The sequence below is a fragment of the Puntigrus tetrazona genome, chromosome 12, assembly GCF_018831695.1.
Source record: "Puntigrus tetrazona isolate hp1 chromosome 12, ASM1883169v1, whole genome shotgun sequence".
Lineage (NCBI taxonomy): Eukaryota > Metazoa > Chordata > Actinopteri > Cypriniformes > Cyprinidae > Puntigrus > Puntigrus tetrazona.
In genome coordinates, this window is record NC_056710.1 from 1,648,774 (window position 1) to 1,662,678 (window position 13,905).

The 13,905-nt window shown below is 34.2% G+C and overlaps 3 protein-coding genes across 6 annotated transcripts in view; 2 read left to right on the plus strand and 1 right to left on the minus strand.

Moving 5' to 3' along the window:
• The first annotated feature begins 669 nt into the window (after positions 1–669).
• On the plus strand, positions 670–3,530 carry tfam (transcription factor A, mitochondrial). Its single transcript, XM_043253886.1, has 7 exons — positions 670–919; positions 1,221–1,348; positions 1,422–1,492; positions 2,023–2,172; positions 2,297–2,392; positions 2,768–2,824; positions 3,216–3,530. Exons 1-7 carry the CDS (start codon positions 834–836, stop codon positions 3,444–3,446), a joined length of 819 nt encoding a protein of 272 aa, XP_043109821.1. The 5' UTR covers positions 670–833; the 3' UTR covers positions 3,447–3,530.
• A 145-nt stretch (positions 3,531–3,675) lies between these two features.
• On the minus strand, positions 3,676–9,974 carry zgc:171971 (uncharacterized protein LOC569690 homolog). Of its 3 annotated transcripts, none has more exons than XM_043253884.1 (9): positions 9,894–9,974; positions 9,416–9,584; positions 8,405–8,451; positions 8,054–8,202; positions 7,303–7,427; positions 7,115–7,217; positions 6,754–7,019; positions 5,086–5,238; positions 3,676–4,286 (listed from the first exon to the last, which is right to left on the minus strand). In XM_043253884.1, exons 2-9 carry the CDS (start codon positions 9,581–9,583, stop codon positions 4,134–4,136), a joined length of 1,164 nt encoding a protein of 387 aa, XP_043109819.1. In that variant the 5' UTR covers position 9,584; positions 9,894–9,974; the 3' UTR covers positions 3,676–4,133. The 3 variants fall into 3 exon arrangements, with proteins under 3 accessions (XP_043109819.1, XP_043109817.1, XP_043109820.1); XM_043253882.1 differs by lacking the exon at positions 9,894–9,974 and adding an exon at positions 9,726–9,848; XM_043253885.1 differs by lacking the exon at positions 9,894–9,974 and having other exon boundaries at positions 8,054–8,195; positions 9,416–9,510.
• A 1,080-nt stretch (positions 9,975–11,054) lies between these two features.
• The window catches only part of bicc1b (BicC family RNA binding protein 1b), a 69,603-nt gene continuing 66,752 nt past the window's right edge, over positions 11,055–13,905 (plus strand). For both annotated transcript variants that reach the window (XM_043253971.1, XM_043253972.1), the window contains exon 1: positions 11,055–11,350. In XM_043253971.1, coding sequence (XP_043109906.1) covers positions 11,158–11,350 — 193 coding nt within the window. In that variant the 5' untranslated portion in view covers positions 11,055–11,157. The remainder of the gene's footprint in view (positions 11,351–13,905) is intronic.

Consider the following 13,905-nt stretch of genomic DNA (forward strand, 5'->3'; position numbering starts at 1 on the left):
TCGTCATGTATCAAGTGCAACAGCATTAACAGTTCAGAGTACTGCTGAAAAGTGTTACGTAAAGTAAAGACATAGAGAATAAGGCAAAAAGGGGGAAATATATAACAAGATGTAACAACAACAATCTAATAAAAACAAAATAAAAGAAGAAAATTCTTCGACCGTGAAAATTTTGCTATGAAACAATGGCCTTTTTAATAACTCATTGCGTTCCGTATTTTTTATGTGAAATCTTGATTGCTAAATAACGTAAGAATTGCTTGCATATTGTTCATAACGTTTCAGTTTCGTTGCTTAATTTGTATCTACTGTTTATGAAGAAAATTATATTAAAATGTAAGTATCAAACATGACACATTACACGAATGTGTGTAAATCAATCATCATTGCATTATAAACAACAACATTATATTAAAACTGCATAAATAATACTGATAAAAACAGTAGTATACAGAATATATACAGTAGTATATTTTGGCCTAGTTTGGGTCAATTTTTCTGTCTTTTATTGCACTTGTCAGACTTCAAAGCTTTAAAGCGTTTACGCGCTTCACCGAATATAACCGCACAGCACGAACAAAGCACGAATATAAACATTTCGGAAAATCGTGCTATTTTCAAAATGTCCTTTTAGCGCAGGTACTTTTACGAAATCTTAAACAAGTAATCCTCCCACAATGCACTTCGCGCAGATGGAATGGCGCCTTTACTCGAGGAGGTGGAACTGTAATTCTCAACCATAACATTCATTTCAAGACAGCTATCGTGCATTTCCCTCTCACATTGGGTATTACATTTTTAAATCGTTTTATCGGGAAGATAGCAGCACGTGTATGATGGCTCCGTTCGGTTTGATGTCAGTCGGTGCTAATCTTTTGGTAAAGTCTTTGGGGTTGTTCTCCAGTGCATCTGTTGTGAGGTGAGCATGCTTCAAGTTTAAGGTTATCGATGCGTGACTTGTTTATTGGTCAGTGTAACATGTCTAACGGGTTTTATTTTAGCAACAAGCTGCTAAAGACGAAGCTATACATTCATATTTTCACTTTTAACAGCCATTTGACCAGATAATGTAAGATTTGCAGCTGCTCTAGCTCAATAGATAAAGCTAGTTATTGAACATTTTTGTAAGGTGTTTTTTTTTTTTTTTTTTTCACAAATTGACAATAATTGTAGCATCCTTGACGGCTTTTTTGTACAGTGACAGTACCTTGCAATTGCAGGTGTTCATGTGTGGCTCCAGTGTTAAAGAGTTTTAGCACCACAACCGGGGGCCCTCCTAAGAGACCCATGACAGCATACATGACATATGTGAAAGAGATGCATCCCACCATCAGCAGACAAAATCCAGGTATCCCCCTCACTCCCCCTTGAATTTCTCATTTGTTTTGAAATAAGATAATAAACGGTTTTGTGTTGTTCAGGAGTCAAGAATGTGGATATTGTCCGAAAGTTAGCACAGCAGTGGAAAATGCTGACCCCTGAACAGAAGCAGGTGCGTTCTTGTTCTTGTGCATTGATAGCTTTTAAAGATCTAGTTATTACAATTTGGTTATACATCAAGTACAGAAAGTGTACATGTTTCTGAAGGGTACTGTAAACTAATACTGTAAACTACAGGGAATCAGTTGTTACATTAATATTAAAGCTTAAAATTATTAAATTGAATTGCTATTAATTTTAGATAGAGTGCTTGTATAATCATATATCATGCTTATATATATATATATGTATGTGTGTATATATATATATATATATATATATATATATATATATATATATATATATATATATATATATGTGTATGTATGTATGTATGTATGTATGTGTGTGTGTGTATATATAATATTATAAACATGATATAACATGATATATATACAAACACACACATATATGTATATGTATGGGGGTGGACTATTCCTGAAATGTTATATCAGCCACGATGCTCTTTATTAATTGCTTTTGACATTAGCCTTTGAAACATTTCTCAGTCATCCACTAATTTGAGCTATATCTCGTGTGCAGCCATTTCAGAATGCATCTTTATCGTACAGGGAGCAATATAAGTTTGCTCTGGAGAAATACAAAGCCCAACTGACCCCTGCACAAACTGCTGCTCTTGCAGTAGAAAAACAACAAAAAGTGGCCAAAAGAAAAGCAATTAGGAGAAAGAAGGTGAGTTTTGCTCTCCCTTATGTATATTAACAAACCAATGAGACGCCGTACACTGACTAAATATTGTTTCATTTGTTCTTCAGAAGTAAAATAATAAGCAAAGAATAATGTATTTCACTTGTAGGAGCTGAACAGTCTTGGAAAGCCCAAACGCCCCAGGGGCGCCTTCAACATCTTCATGTCGGAGCACTTTGAGGAGGCAAAAGGATCTACTATACAGGTGAAAATGGACTTTAGTTTTTCGTATTCAAGATTCAGGTTTTATGCAATACGCAAAAAAAGGTAAATCTAAAATATAGCTAAATCTGCTGCATGCTAACATGCAAAAAATTCTAATAAAAAATGTTAATGTATTTTAAAGCTAGATTTTCTGCATCGCTTCTCCAGTTTCAAGCTGCTGAACTGTATCTTATTTTATATCACTGATTTTGTTGCATCTGGTGTATTAATGTATTTGAAGTTTATCTTCAAACAAACTTTATTACAGACCATTATTTTTATAATACGAAACTTACACAAACTTATTTTTATAATACGCAATTTGAATATTTAGCACAATGTTTATTGCCTTTTTTTTTTCCCTCCTTCTTTCCAGTCAAAGATGAAGTCACTCAGAGACGACTGGGAGCGTTTCAGTGCAACACAGAAACAAGTGAGTTTTGCCTTAAGCATCGTAAGCAGCTCACACTACGGCTCCGTGAGCTGCCTGCTGTCTTTTAAGACGCCTTATAAACCGGCTGAACACCACGAGCAGTATTTCCTCGAACGAGCACAGAATTAACACAAATCATGTCTTTGTTTTATTAAACTGCGTTCAGGGACTAGTTCATTCCCTTAAAGTTAAAGTACAAGGGCCACGATTTAAAAAAAAAAAAAAAAGCTATTTGGTGTTTGTCAAGTAATGTTATTTGGGTTTGGCTGAAAAACAGACAGCCAGGGCAATTCTACTCGCAGTTATCTAAAACAATACAAAATCAGAAAGCAATTTAAAGCTTGCTTTGTTGTACAACGGCTCATTTATCTGACTTCACTGCTGTTTTCAGATGTACATTCAGCTGGCGGAGGACGACAAAGTCCGTTACAAGAACGAAATAAAATCGTGGGAAGAGCACATGATAGAGATTGGAAGGGCAGACCTTGTTCGGGGAAAGGAGAGGAGAGCCGTCAAAGCCAAAACTACTAAAGACACAAAGAAGAAAATCACAGTGCTAAAGGCAAAGGCACCAAAAAAGAAGACGGCAGTGAAAAAGACTGTGAAGAGCACCAAGAAGTGAGATGATTTATGTGACTTTGTTTAGACAGAACGTGTTGTACAAAGGCCAATGCCGTCCTCAATAAAAAGCCAGTGCTTTTGGTTACCAGAGCTGCATTTATAGTGTTCAAACATGAAGGTTTTAAAACTGTGAAGGGTCCTTCATGACTGGCTAGGAAACGCAAGACTGACTGAATCACTTTTCGTTTGCTTCTTAGAATGTGTATCGAGCTTCAAAAGAGGACGCAGTGTTTTGTACAATGTCTTTACTTACAAAATAAACACGAACATTTTCTATAAAAGCAACAGGAGCTATTTACAAAAGATTTACATTTTTAAAATACTTTACTTAACCTCTCCAAAACCGGCTTTCTTCATTCTGTGTAAAACAAATTCAGGTATTTTAAAGAATGTCCGAGCTGCTCTTTTCCGTAAACTGTGCCGAATTACAGATAGTTACATTCTATGGAGGAAAAATGTTATGATATTTTTTTTTTTTTCAAAACTTTTTTCTTATAACACGTAGAGTGAGTAAATGACAATTGCATTTTTAGATGGACTCTCTCTTTAAATACAAATCAAGTTGTCTCTATTAGAATATGATCTTATAATGCAATTGTCAACTACAGGGCGTTAACTTCACGTTTAAAATGTTTACATAAAAATAAAAAAAAACTTAAATATAACGATATATTCTAGTGGGATAAAATCAGGACTTTGAAGCCGAGCCGGGGTCAGATGACAGTTTGGCTTCTTGCAGCAAAGTCTCAAAATCGGGTGAACACACCAGTTTGTGTGTGATGTTTCCGAGCACAGTCATGTCTCCGGTCAGGCCCTCCGACATCCGCACACACACCAGTTGCTGAAGATACAAAAATTGTTATGAATCCTATGAAACACACTTCTTGTAAATGAGATCTACAGTCCATTTGTTTCCTCACCGGAACAGATGACAACCACAAAATATAGCATTTTTTCACTTTACTCTGCAGTAAATGGGTGCCATCGAGATTCAGTCAGTCCAAAGAGCAGATAAAAACCTCACTATGATCCATCGATTAATGCCTTGTGAAGTGAAAAGCTATGCGTTTGATTTTCACGGCACCCATTCACCGCAGAGCATCCACTGATAAGCAAACGATTTGATGCTAAATTTCTGTCAAATCTGTCCTGATGCACATCTCGGATGATCTAGGGTGTGAACATTTTACCAAATGCTCTATTTTGAACACGCTATTACTTTGATGAATGAAACCAATTCAGTTAACTTTGATATCGGGTTGTGCAAAAATACACATAGTAGACTTTCTTCCATAAAGCACAAAAGCGCTTTTATAATTATTATAACAAAAACAATCAAATGCATGACACTTTGAAGGTTGGCAGGGCACAGTTGTCATTTATTTTATTATATGTTAAAGTTAAAAAAGGAAGAAGAAAAAATATCAAATATTCTGCTATCAACTAGAATAAAAACTATTTACATATTCTTGCATTTTGATCCCAAAATTTATTTTCTTTTTTTAATTATTAAAAACTCGCCATAGAGACATTTTGGTCATGTCTTTTATAGCGTTACTTTATTCCGATATGTTTGCACAACTGATATCTGATCTTTTTGCTACGCTGCGTCTATTATAAACGACAATGTAATGACTCACCTGTAGGAAAGAGAAGGCGGCTCCCTCTGAGACATCTAATGTAACGTTTCCCATGACCAGCTGGACTTTACCAGACTTTCTGATTTGCAATTTTCCAATCAGACCCTCAGAGAAGTCTGACAGCATAGGTACAGGGGCTTTCTCGGGCAGATCCTGAAGAGAATTAAGCATTACTGAAGATGATAGTAAATATTATAAACTAATGTCGTTGAAAATAAACTATGCTACATACTATTGACGGTTTCATTGGGCGCACGCCAGGCCAAGTTGCCAAGTTAACTTCCGATCTGTGTTTGTTTATCGGTCTGGTTAGCGCCGGCGGCTATAAACGCAGCTAATAATGAGCATTTAAGTTGGTCTCAGGTTATTGTGCTGTGGGATGCGTTTCCCATACATTTATTTGTTTGTAGCGACCTGCCACGATATCAAAACCGACCGATTTCCCAAAAGGCTTGGTTGAATGAACATGAGCATCTAATGCACTTTTGAAAAATCAAACCAACACATAAGTGTTTTTACATCACTGTATTTCTGATACACACACACACACACACACACACACACACACACACTCTAGAAGGACTTAGCTGCTGTTACTGATTCTATTGGGTTGTCTACCGGAAGTTAAGTCAGGGCCACAAAAGCCTGCATGCGCGGTAACGTTCGTTTATGTTGTCATTGAAACGGTCTGTACAACTCGGCAGCAAAAACTACTTTTTGTTGTTTAACAACTTAATGTGAACGATTCTGCATAGACATAGAATATGTGGTGTGAGACGAGTGCAATTGCTTGACCGTTGCCGTTTAATTTATGCAATGGTGAAAAAAATGCCAAAATCTATGGGGAAAATTTTAAAAACTGTTCAGTATTTGACCTTCGGTGCAGTGTTTCATTTTGTTCGGCTGCAGCTTTGTCCAAACTTTTCACTTCGGTGCATCCCTAATACAATTACAATTAATGTAAACAGTCTCAAAAGTCTTACATGTGGAAACAAATTGTGCATTAATGTGAATGCAGTCTATTAAAGCAGCCAGTGTTTATGATCCCATCAGTAATAATCGAATGGCAATAATGAGGATAAAAAAAAAAAAGACCCATAACTATGATTGTCTGTAGACTTTCAATATTTAAAGCACTCCCAGATACTGAAAGTGTTTTTTCTTTATCACTTGTAACTGTATTTTCCTCCTTTATTAAATTATGTTTGCTTATGTTCTGAAGCTATATTTAGGCCTACTAATTATTAACAATAATGAATGATATTAATATGATAATATAACATAACTAGCCTGCTTACATAACTAAATAAAATAATACATTTTATATAACCGTGATGCATTGTGAAGCGAATCTTTGACATGATAATCGTGATCGAATTGAATCATGACACCTTATTGAAAATTATCAATTCAAACAGTCAAAAATTTAAAAAATGATGAGTTAAACATTTACCCTTAAGGTCCTTGTTTCAAAAATTCCAAAATAACACATTGTCAGTTACGTTTACACACTACCTCTAAACTTTATGTCTTTTTTTTTTTGCATACATAAGCGTTTTGATGGAAAAGAATGACAAATATGAACAAAGCCATGTTAAAATTTGAAACAAAAATAGTAATAGTAAATAAATGGTATTATTAAAGGCACAGTACAGCATATAAACTTACCAGAGCTTTAATTTGTGACGAACGCTTATCTTCAGTCTTGCCTTCCTTTCTGGGTTTCTCTGGGCTCAAGGTTTTGGGTTGACCAGGTATGGTATCGGGAAGTTGAATAAACAGCAGTTCTTCCTTATCCGAAACGCTCAGCCGTTGGAAAAGTTCTCCGACCGTTGGCTGCTGCGGACATGCAGACGCGCCCCTCGCTGGCACAGGGTATTTCTGCTCGGCTTTGGCTACTTTCAGAGCATTATCAGACGCCGTGTCCTCTTTAACTGCAAAAAGGCCTTGGATTTAGATACTCGTTTCATGCAAACGGAACAAAAACCGACAACAAATCAATTTACTGTTGGCATAAACCGCAACTTACACGAACTCGCTGCATCCGTTGACAAAAAGTTGCATGACTGATAGAGCGGGAGTCTGATTGGTCGTTGCTTGGGATCATTTTTTAATCCGGGATCGTCCAAAAACTGCTCAATTAAACCAAGAACAAATGCTAGTGATTAACTTTTTAAGACGAAGTGTGTAAAATGACGAAGGGTCGCTGGGACGTACGTCGTCTCGTTGGAGTTTTTGTAAAATTTCATTATCGTCATCCTCGATGTTGTTCTTTTCCTTTTTAATGCATTTTGTCACGAGTGCGGGATCGCAGTCGCTCAGGTTTGAGCCGCTCCAATTACCTGCCAGATCAAAAAAAACAGGCACACTTCGATATTTCGTACCGTTGTGCATCAGCGGTAAGTGACAATTTATGTATCTGTATATCACTGCTGCAATACACATCTCTTTATGTCTTGCATTTACATTCGACAAATTAAGGTTAAATTAATTAGTCTGATCAAATCAAGCTTTTGAGACAAGTATACTGTACTGCATGTATGCAAATATACTATATATGTAACTTCATATAGAGCTATGCAATAAAAAAAGTTCACATTTTGTGACATTAGAAACAATCAAGTAGTTGTGATTTGCTATAAGCAGTATACTAGTATAACTGGTATAGATTGCTTTACGTGAGGCATGCAGGTGAAGTTGAACATACTATATATCCAACTTTTAATATTTCACTCATTAAGTCATAAGTGTACGGTAGATCAAAATGGATCACTGTCATGGTTAAATTATGCATAAAAATAAAAACCGAGGAGTTAACAATACTAACTTAAAAGTAACATTCATTATAATATTTTCAAAAATAACTGGGAAATAATGTAACACTCCATTTGATGTCGAAAAATTACAAAAAAAAAGCCTTGTGGGGAAAAAAACAGGCAACCGCACTTGACTTTAATTTTGGCAATACCCAGCTTCCTGTAGGTGTCCGCTGGACCCTGCTCAAAGATGGAGTGAGACTGAATGGTCTGAGGTTTTTCTCGTCGGCGTCTCTCTCTTTGTCTGTCTTCCCTCTCTCTTCTCTCTTTCTTCGGCGCAGTGTGCATCTCCTCCTGTAACCTCCAGAAAACAAGCGGTTTATTTCACAAAGCCACATAGTTGCATTTTTTCAGTTAAGAATTAATTACTGGTATTTAACCTTGATGAGAAAAAGGGGTTTTGATTATTTACTGATTAAAAAAAAAATCTACTATGTGTTTTTTATCTTTAATTAAAAATGAAATTTGAATGTCGCGTTTAGGATGAGGTATAAAATACTTACTCATCTTTAGTTTTGCGAACAGAGTGAACATTTGGTACAAAGGTTTTCTGTAAGGGGAAAAAATAATAAATTGAACATGTAGAATGTAAACTGTAGTATTACACAGCTATATATATATATATATATATATATATATATATATATATATATATATATATATATATATATATATATATACAGCTGGATATTCAAGTATACACTGCACACATGCAATATATGCTATATGTGACCCTGGACCACAAATCCAGTATTATGTGGCACATGTATATTTGTAACAAAAGTCAAAAATACACGGTATCTGTCAAAATTATAGATTTTTCTTTTATGCAAAGAATAATTAGGATATTAAGTAAAGATCATGTTCCGTGAATATATAAAATTTCCTACCGTAAATACATCAAAACCTTTTTTTATATTTTCATTTTGTTTTGCGCCCTCAGATTCAAATATTATCCAATCCTAACAAACAACACTACACGTATCCAACGTTAGTGCTATACTATCTGAAAGCAAAAATACTTCACAGAAAATCTCAACTGTTTGATTATTTATTTAATCACAACCTTTTATGTCAGGCAGCTCTCTGTAGAAAATTGGATAAGTATATATTATACTGTAAACATTACAACAAATTCTTCTTCTTTTTTTACATCAAGCTGCTTTATTTAATTTTCATTTATTATTTTATTATTCTTATTTATTTGTAATTTATTTCTTCATTTATGCTTAAATAATTTCTTGTCCTCATATATATATATATATATATATATATATATATATATATATATATATATATATATATATATATGGAGGACACTTTTAAACTATATGATGAATATAAATATGGACATGTAAATATATTTACAATATATCTGTATGTGTGTGTGTTTATATACACATAACAAATAAACATATACATTAGACAGCACTAATAAGTAAATTAATATACAAGCGTTGTGGAAAATAACACCGACTCGTCACTTTAAGTGTCAAGAGTATTTGACATTGAACCTTTTTATATCCTCCCAGAGTCAGGTCTCTGGAGCGCAGAGAGGTCAGTCTGCCTGGCGGAGGAGGATTCAGAGATATTCGGCCGGGCAGCGCTCTCCCCAGAGCAAAAGATGGTCTGAGAGTGGCGGATGAGCTCGCTTCTGCATCCCCATCTCCATGTTCAGACATCCTGCCAAAACCCAAAACACCAACCTTGTTTGTCTGGTGCAACGTTCGTTATTTCTCACATTTCTCACGACGGTAAAAGGACCTCGGGCAGTCACGCGTGTTAAAACAGACGCTCGTTCAAACACAACGGCTGCGCGCTCACCGAGATCACGGTTCAAGAAGCGCGCGCCTCCATTTTGTTAGCAGCCTAAGCTATCAAAACAAAGCCTTTAATACGTCGTTTGCACCGGCGGATTAGGAAATGCATGGGATGACGAGGCAAATGCGACGGTTTTAAACACACGGTCTTAAATTTCAGTTATGTACGTACTTGAAACCGGTGCAAACACCTTAAGCCATGTCTGTTAAACTCCTCCAGCTGACAGCTACATCCTTGCAGAAGCATCACGAGTCACGTGATCCGGATTTACCAAAATAAGACAATAAATCATATCATATTAAATTGTTACTTTTATCATTATTTAATTGTTTATTTTAATGCATATATATTTAAAAAAATGCTAATATATTGTTTTTATTATAATAACTCTTTACATATATTATATTTATAAATTGGTGCTATTTTATCATATACCTTAAAAAATAATATATTGTTTTTATTATAATAACTCTTTACATATATTATATTTATAAAATGCTATTTTATCATAATAAATAATTTATACTTGTAATATAGGCTACCTTACATGATAATAATAATTTATAGCATTTTTGTTGTATATAAAGACTACATAATATATATATATATATATATATATATATATATATATATATATATATATATATATATATATATATATATATATATAAAATATATATTATATATATATTATATATATTATATATATTATATATATATTTATATATATATATATATATATATATATATATATATATATATATATATATATATTATATATATATATATATATATAAGGGGTTTGAAATTATGTTATTATGTATAAAATAGTGACTGATAAAAAAATCTACTATGTATTTTATATCTTATATTAAAATATTAATGAAATTTGAATGTATGTTTAGGATGATATATATATATATACTATATATATATATATATATATATATATATATATATATATATATATATATGTGTGTGTGTGTGTGTGTGTGTGTGTGTGTGTGTGTGTGTGTGTGTGTGTGTGCGTTGATATAAGTTAATATATAGTGGTGCAACTTACCTATTATTATAACAAATACAAATATGACGATAGCCTAATATATCGTCGGATAATGGATAGGTGAATAATAGCCAAACACTGAAATAAAAAGCTGTGGCTCGAGCTTCTTGTCTAGACCTAGACCGCATTTCGGTTCCTAACGGTTTTAAAAGATAGCTCACTAAGTTTTGTGACAGACCCCTTCCATCCACCCTTCCTCTAGCTGGCTCGTGTCGAACAAAGGGCGGCGCTCCGCTTTTGCCTGCCCTCACTTTATCCTCCTCCGGTCCGTGTAAGTCACACAGAGCCCGTGGCCGCGATGACTGGCGCTCGCTCTCCGCGGGAATGATCTGATCTGACGGCTGCGGAGGGTCAGCGGTGCTCTGTGAAGTCATGGCCGCTCAGTGCGAACCCTTAAGCGGATACTTACAGCAGTCCGATCCGGGCTCCAACAGCGAGCGCAGCGCCGACTCCCCTCTGCCCGTGTCTGAGGATGACTCCAGCGGACCCACGGCGCCTCCGGACCCCGAGTGGACCGAGGAGAGGTTTCGAGTGGACCGGAAAAAACTGGAGATCATGCTGTTAGGTAAAACTACTGTTTCCATGACAACTATCGCCAATTTTAGAGAGTTTAAAAAGTTTGAGTGAAACAAAGAAGGACTCTGCAAGCAAATCTGAAAGTTTGCTATTCAGAATTGCTGTTAATAATCGTTTTAAAAACACTGTAAAATATAATGCATCGCTTCAAGCATCTGCGGATGCAGTTATGTTCCTCCTCTCCTTTGTTCAACTCCTGTGCGTGATTTTCACTTCAGTGCCAATTTTGATTTTCATAAACAATAGTTTAAATAAATAGTGGGCTCTAACGAAAATGATGTGAAATAGCCAGACTTAAAGCCAGCAGCTGGAGCTCCATTGTTCAGTTTACATACAGAGCTTGTTTTGAAGAAAGTTTTAGTATAGTTTGGAAATGGATATAACTAATCAAACGTAGATTATTTTAAGGATTGATTGTTCAAATTACTTTTTTATATAAATATATATAGGCCTATGTATACACTTTATTAGTTTTTCTGATGTTGTTAGTGTAAAATTTCTATTTTGTTTTGAGGTAAGAAAGAGAACTGTACTGTGTGTGTAGTCACCAATTTAACCAATAGGGGGCAGTGTTAATGCATTTCTGCTTTTGACATTAGAATCGAATGTTGTGTTTTCTTTCATTTTTTAAAAAAGTAATTTTACTGTGGCACTGTGATCAGCTGCTTCACTGGTAGAGTACAGGACCGAGAACAGAAAAAAAGGTCGTAATGGTTTAAGCAGAGACACAAATACCATTTATTTTGTTTATTTATAAAGCAGTTGGTAAAAAATGACAAGGGCAGCTCCGTTAGAGATGGTAAAGCGCTTTCGAAGCACTCTGCTGTAATGCTTTGTCCGTGTCGAGTCATGCTTTCCATGTTGTTTCATGGTTCTGAGTGAGTTCAGGAAGGGACATCATCATCATCATCATCATCATCGTCATACACTAACAAAGTCTTTAAGTTCACCACAGCAATCCTTCCTGCTGAGGTCATTCAGCATTTCCTCGCTTTTAGAGTGTATTTGATCAACCTGCTTGCTGAAGGAATGCTATTAGGATTGGGATTTTCCTAGAAGACGCACAGAGAAGCTTGTGTAAAGTATGAGATTTATTTGCCAACCAAAGGATAGACGTTTAAGCATAACTCAATTTGACATATAAGATCTGTCAAAATTTATCCATGAACCATTGATAGAAGTAGTGAGCACTTTTATTGTGAGAGTGATATATATATATATATATATATATATATATATATATATATATATATATATATATATATATATATATATATATATATATACACACACACACATATATATATATATTTTTTTTTTTCTTTGAATAAACATATTGAATAGTCATATTGTACCTTTTTATCAACGGATGCATACTTCAGTGGCAACTGTTACAAGATTTAGTGATGTTTTTTTATAGAAGGACTCAAAAGTCGTTCATCATAAGAGCAATTTTTATATATTTTAGAGTTCTAGGTTCAATTTTCACATTTAATAGCCGTGACCGAAGAGACTGTTCATCGTCTTGTTTTCAGAAACGTTAACATTACAGGTGTTCGCTCCAAAAGCACGTAGTCCATCAGATATAACGAGAACAGTTAAGCAACATTCGAGACCTCTTTTATGAAGCTCATTACACCTCTTGGATGGGAACAGCTATTAATCATTTCATTTTATAACTATTTTAGCTGGCTCATGCAGAGGAATGGCTCACTGTCATTCTGGAATTCTCTAAAATCAGCAATGAATCACATAAAGGAGGCCTGAAATTGCTTTCTGTTCCAGATGTGTATCAATTATTAAAATTGTGTAGATTGTGTCGAGAAGGAATGTGTTCATACCAAGATGAATTGTGAGCTGTGTCTGTTTAATCTTGTTCACTGCAACAGTGTCAAAATGATATACATGCTTTAGGATGAGCATGCATATAATGCTATATACAGTCTGTTAAAAATCTAGTGATCTGCCTAGACATAAGCAGCATGTTAATGCATCATAATTTCACCATAACTATATATATATATATATATATATATATATATATATATATATATATATATATATATATATATATATATATATATATATAATTATATATATATAATTTTATATTATATTTTATGTAATTTTATATAATTTTTATTTATTTATTTTTTTACATTCAATATTCTATTATGCATGCTTATTTCTCAATTTTTATTTTTTTATTTGCCTTTTAATGACCACAAGCGTTATTAACTACATCATTGTTTTTTTACTTTTGGAGTTTTATTTATATTTATTATTAATTACACAAATTAGTAATAGTTTACTACAATTGATCATTTATAAAATTATTTTTATATAAAATAAAATGCTGGTATGGGACAGAATTTTAGAATCGGTGCCTACATAATTTTGCTGCATTTTATGATGCAAGTTGTCGATTAACAAAGCAAGAAAGTTACTTTTAAATTAGTCATTGGCAAAGACAGTAGCTGCAACCAAAGTGATTCCTTCTTTATGCATATAATTGATTTTTGGCTGATTCTTGTAACATATCCT